The following is a 4,454-nucleotide window of genomic DNA, read 5'->3' as shown; positions in this document are numbered from 1 at the left end:
TTAAAAAAAAAAAAAAAAAGTCCAATGATTTTTGTGGAGCCTCTGAAACTCAGAGAAGCAGCAACAGTACACCAAGAAACTAGCTTTGCTGGTTTTTGTTCACACAGGCCAGAGGTGTGTCTAATCCCACTACTATGAGATATACAGAGGAAATAAGGACAGGACTAGAGCTCACACCTGAAGTCCAATAAAACTGATTTATGTCCACTTAAAAACACTAGTACTTGCTTCAGGCTAGGTGCTCTCAAATGCTAGTGACTACAACAGATCTTCAATCCAGAGCTGTGTTGCATTAGCGGCTCTATGCTGGAAATCATAGCACAAACGTTTCAGCTGCCTTTGTTCCATTTTCCTGTGCCAAGCCCTCTGTTGCTGCGACAGAACCACAGGAACAAACATGTCAGTGAGCTCTCGTCATAATCAGAACTTTGTTATCTGTGCTGGCTTCCTCAGCACACTGACAAGCCACATCCAGCTGATTCCAGCAACCTGGAACAGCACAATGCTCAGTGGCTGAACATCTAATTATCAAGATAGTCCAGGTAGGTCATACCACTGGAGCCACTGAAATGCAGGGCAGCATAACTAATTAACTGTTTCCAGAATCCCTTTCCATCTCTTCAGTCCCTGCTGCTCTCCAACATGACCATATGTTTTCTGAAGCACTGCAATCACTATGTACCTTATCACTTCCCTTAACTGTCCAGGGAAATGGCTTACAGATACACTAAAACTAAAATGTTCCCATCCTTACTTTTTAACTGTTGCTCTTTCTTTTGTCTTCAGGGGTTGAGAAGACAACTTCTCCCCACTTGACTATATTGTTCTCAAATATTTGTTCAGTTGTCTTATCGTCTCCGAGCTTTATGGGAATTTAGGACAGAAGAATGTAATTGGTACAGTTGGAATTTAGCCAAGGATAAGAATCATAGTACTTGATTTTACACCACCCAAAGATGCACTTGCTTAGCTAGAATAGAACTGGGGCTACTCCACATGCCAGTTTTACAACCAGAAGGGATGCAGCTAGCAATAGCTGGTGACCCTAAGAGCTCAGGTCTAGTAAGCCCAGCACTCTAAAGCCTGCAGTGAAGATCTACACAGCAGCAGCATTTCTTTCAGGGTAGACAAGGTCTGGTGTGTTTGGAGGATAGCAAGTGTTCTGTATTTGTGAAAGAGGATGGAGTCTCAAAGCAATCAGTCAGAACTTTTCTGCCTCTCTAATAACCAAACTGGTAAGGCGTCATTGCTACCTCTGCCATGACAGAAGTGCCTCAAACACTTAATCCAACACTTACTCTCCACAAAGATTTATTTTGCCAGGAGGCTGTAATCTCAGTTGTCACATCAATCCTTACTGCAATCCTTCCAGGATGTAGTATTCTGACTGACCCTGCTAATAGCACTTGTGTAGACTTCCTAGAGATTTTGAATTCCAGTTCTAATATTTCTCAAAGGTTTGGGTTGTTTTTTTTAATTTTGTAATTGTGTAAGGCCTTTGTCCCAATTTCAAGCAGCCTAGCCAGTCTTCAGCCACAACTGTTTTCAGCTGCCCATGCATAAGATGTCTAATCCAAAAATCAGTTCCTTTTCTCAACTGGAAGACCACTGACAATCCATGAAGCCAAAATGCATTTATTTGCATTAATGCCAGTCACCACACAACAGGATTTCAGAGATCACTGAGATTTGCTCAGTTTCCTAAATTCTTAAATAACTTTCTCCCTCTTTTTATCTGAGCATTCTTCTTTCTGGCGCAGGCAATACATGGGTTCTCAAAGAGGTCTTCATGAGCCTCTCTTTAATATTTTTGATCCTGGTACTTGAGAAGAAATAAGCTACGACTTCCTTCTTAGCATCCTGGACAGCCTGCCACTGCCTCTCAAACACAGGATTCCTTGGAAAAACCACAGGGTGAGGCTACACTGGGCAAAGAGAGATTTTGATTCAAGTCATGCTTTGAATGTGAACGGTTTCCTTTATACACCTCCCAATCAGTGGCTTTAGCACTTGCAAATGTTGGGCTGATTCTCCTGATTTTGTCAGACTGTCATGAAGGGACAGTTCAAAGCATACTCACCCACTCCCTTATACTGGGTGGATGCAGAGCCTCTGCCACAGTCTTAAGGCATTTTGGAAACTCCTGGCACTAGACTAATCCTGTATTTTATTTTATTTTGTTAGTTTCACAGTTGCAGGGTCTACTTTAGTTTGGAACACAGAAGCATCACTTCGTTGATCAAGCCCATATAAAAGGGAAAAAAAGACTTTCATAGGTGGCCCATTCCTATCCCTCATAAAATACCACATGATTAATGCTTAGAAGTACTCAGTGGGGTAATGGGATATAATGTAATGTGGTAACCTATTTTTTAACATGGAAATCACATTTCTCCATTCATTTCCCCTTAAGAATTCACCCCAGAGAGCCCTGGACTTGGCCTGTATGACAGGAAATATCGTATGTATCCATAGGTACTATCATCACTTAAAAGTTAATCTTCTTATACCAGAGACACAGAGACAAACCAATCACACCAGAAGTCTACTTCCTGCACCTCTCTATAAACTCACCTCACTGCTGAGAGCTGTAAACTTGCAGAGAGAAATTATGAGATTGTCAAACACATCACTCAGGCCATAGTGAGCAGAAATCATTGCACATTTCCTGAAAGAAAAACAAAACACATAACCAAGAATATAAAACATGGATTGGCAACCCCTGGCATGCATGCTAGAACATGGTATATGAGGACATTTTGCTTGGCACACCACAGCTGGCCTGGGCTCTGGGCAGCTGCTGCCAGCCACAGAGCCCACGCAGCAGGTGGCGAGGAGGCTGCTAGGCCTACTGCAAGCAGTCTAGACTCCATGGCAGCAGTGACCCAGAGTCCAGGCTAGCTGCAGCAGCTAGGAGGCTGCTACTGGTGCATTGGGGTCTGAAGCCCTGGCCCAGTGCCGTGCCCGGTTGTGGTTGCACACTCACCTTGGGTTGCATGGCAGTTCAACCCCGACTCCTGCCCCACCATCTGCCCGGAGGTGCCTGTGCACCTGTCGCTAACAATGAGGTGGGCTGGGGCTCTGCAGACCTCAGTACAGCTGTTTACAGCCTTTTGACCGCCTGCTGCAAGCAGTCTAGCTCTGTTTTGGGCAGCAGGGGCCTGCCCAGAGCCTGGGCCAGCTGTGGCAGCTGGCTGGGAGGCTACAAGCCGCTGCACCAAGGTCTGTGGAGCCCCTACCCAGCTTGTTGCTGGCCGTGGGTCCATGTGTGCCTCCAGGCACAGTGTGGGAGAGGCTGGGGTTGTGCTGCCCAGAACCCTTCCTCACCAGGCACCCCCAGGCACATGTGCAGCTGCCACTGATCATGAAGCCAGGGCTCTGCACTGTGGTGCAGCTTTTTGCAGCCTACCTGCCACCTGCTGTGAGAAGCCTGGATTCTGTGGATGACAGCACCTGCATGCAAACCTAGGGGTGTGGCAGGGAAAAGACTGGGGCAGCACAACCCAGGCCTCTCCCTTGCCATCTGCCCAAAGGCGTGTGTGCACCTGTTGCTAGCAACAAGGATCAGGTCCCTTGCAGCATCATTGCCATCTGCCCCTGGCACACCAACTCAAGGCGTGAGTCAAGGGTGGGGTGTTTCTGGCTCCAGCCAAAATTGTTGTCAAACCCTAGTATAGAAAGTTCCCTATATGGAACCACATGTATGGTTCTCTCTTGGCTGAGACTGCAGGAACTCCTCCCCACATTCACCCTCCCATCATTTTACAGTATAAGCCAATATTCAGAAACCTACTTCTGTCCCTCAGGAAATCAACTCTCCAGCCTACAGTTTCACAGAGATGCTGAAACACCATTATCTCCTGGGCTGAGCTAGAAATAAAACCTAGGTAAAAATCCAAGACTCCTGCACTTGAGTCAAGGTTGCCTGTTCGAAGCTTGGCATGAGGTACAGCTGCTGAAGTTCATTCATAATGTTGAAGGCACAGTTTGAAAAATACTTTGGCTATAACGGTATTATAAAAGAGCTTTAAAATGTGCTTAAACATGGCCTGAACTGAACTGTAACTCACCAGACCTGGGCCTGGTCTAGGGAAGACCTTCTGCCAGGGCATGGTATTTTGAGACTGGATGGCTTAAAAGCACTCTAGGACCCTCTTCAGCCCCAACTAAGATTTCCTCTACATCAGAAAAGTTTGTTGCTGCATCAATAAATTTAGGAGAGACAGCTTTCAACTAGCAAAAAATACCAGTTCTTCTGCTGGTATAGCTTATAAGTCCCTAAACAAAACATTGCTACCCCAGTCAAAGGACATTCCTGTTAGCATAACTATGTCTACACTTCTTTTTTTTTTTTGCCAGAACTATTAGAAGTATGATTTCCCTCCTCACTCTACCCCTGCTCTGAACTGACAATATCTGTCCCAGAAAAAAAAAAAAAAAAAAAAAAAAAAAAA

General features: G+C 45.3%; 1 protein-coding gene across 4 annotated transcripts in view; it reads right to left on the bottom strand.

Annotated features, from left to right (window-relative positions):
- The window catches only part of GBF1 (golgi brefeldin A resistant guanine nucleotide exchange factor 1), a 186,810-nt gene that overhangs the window by 20,267 nt on the left and 162,089 nt on the right, over window positions 1-4,454 (bottom strand). For all 4 annotated transcript variants that reach the window (XM_019502493.1, XM_019502494.1, XM_019502495.1 and 1 more), the window contains exon 23: window positions 2,575-2,668. In XM_019502493.1, coding sequence (XP_019358038.1) covers window positions 2,575-2,668 — 94 coding nt within the window. The remainder of the gene's footprint in view (window positions 1-2,574; window positions 2,669-4,454) is intronic.

The sequence above is a fragment of the Gavialis gangeticus genome, unplaced genomic scaffold, assembly GCF_001723915.1.
Source record: "Gavialis gangeticus isolate Ggan-Ray unplaced genomic scaffold, GavGan_comp1, whole genome shotgun sequence".
NCBI lineage: Eukaryota > Metazoa > Chordata > Crocodylia > Gavialidae > Gavialis > Gavialis gangeticus.
This window is presented reverse-complemented; position numbering and strand designations above follow the sequence as displayed.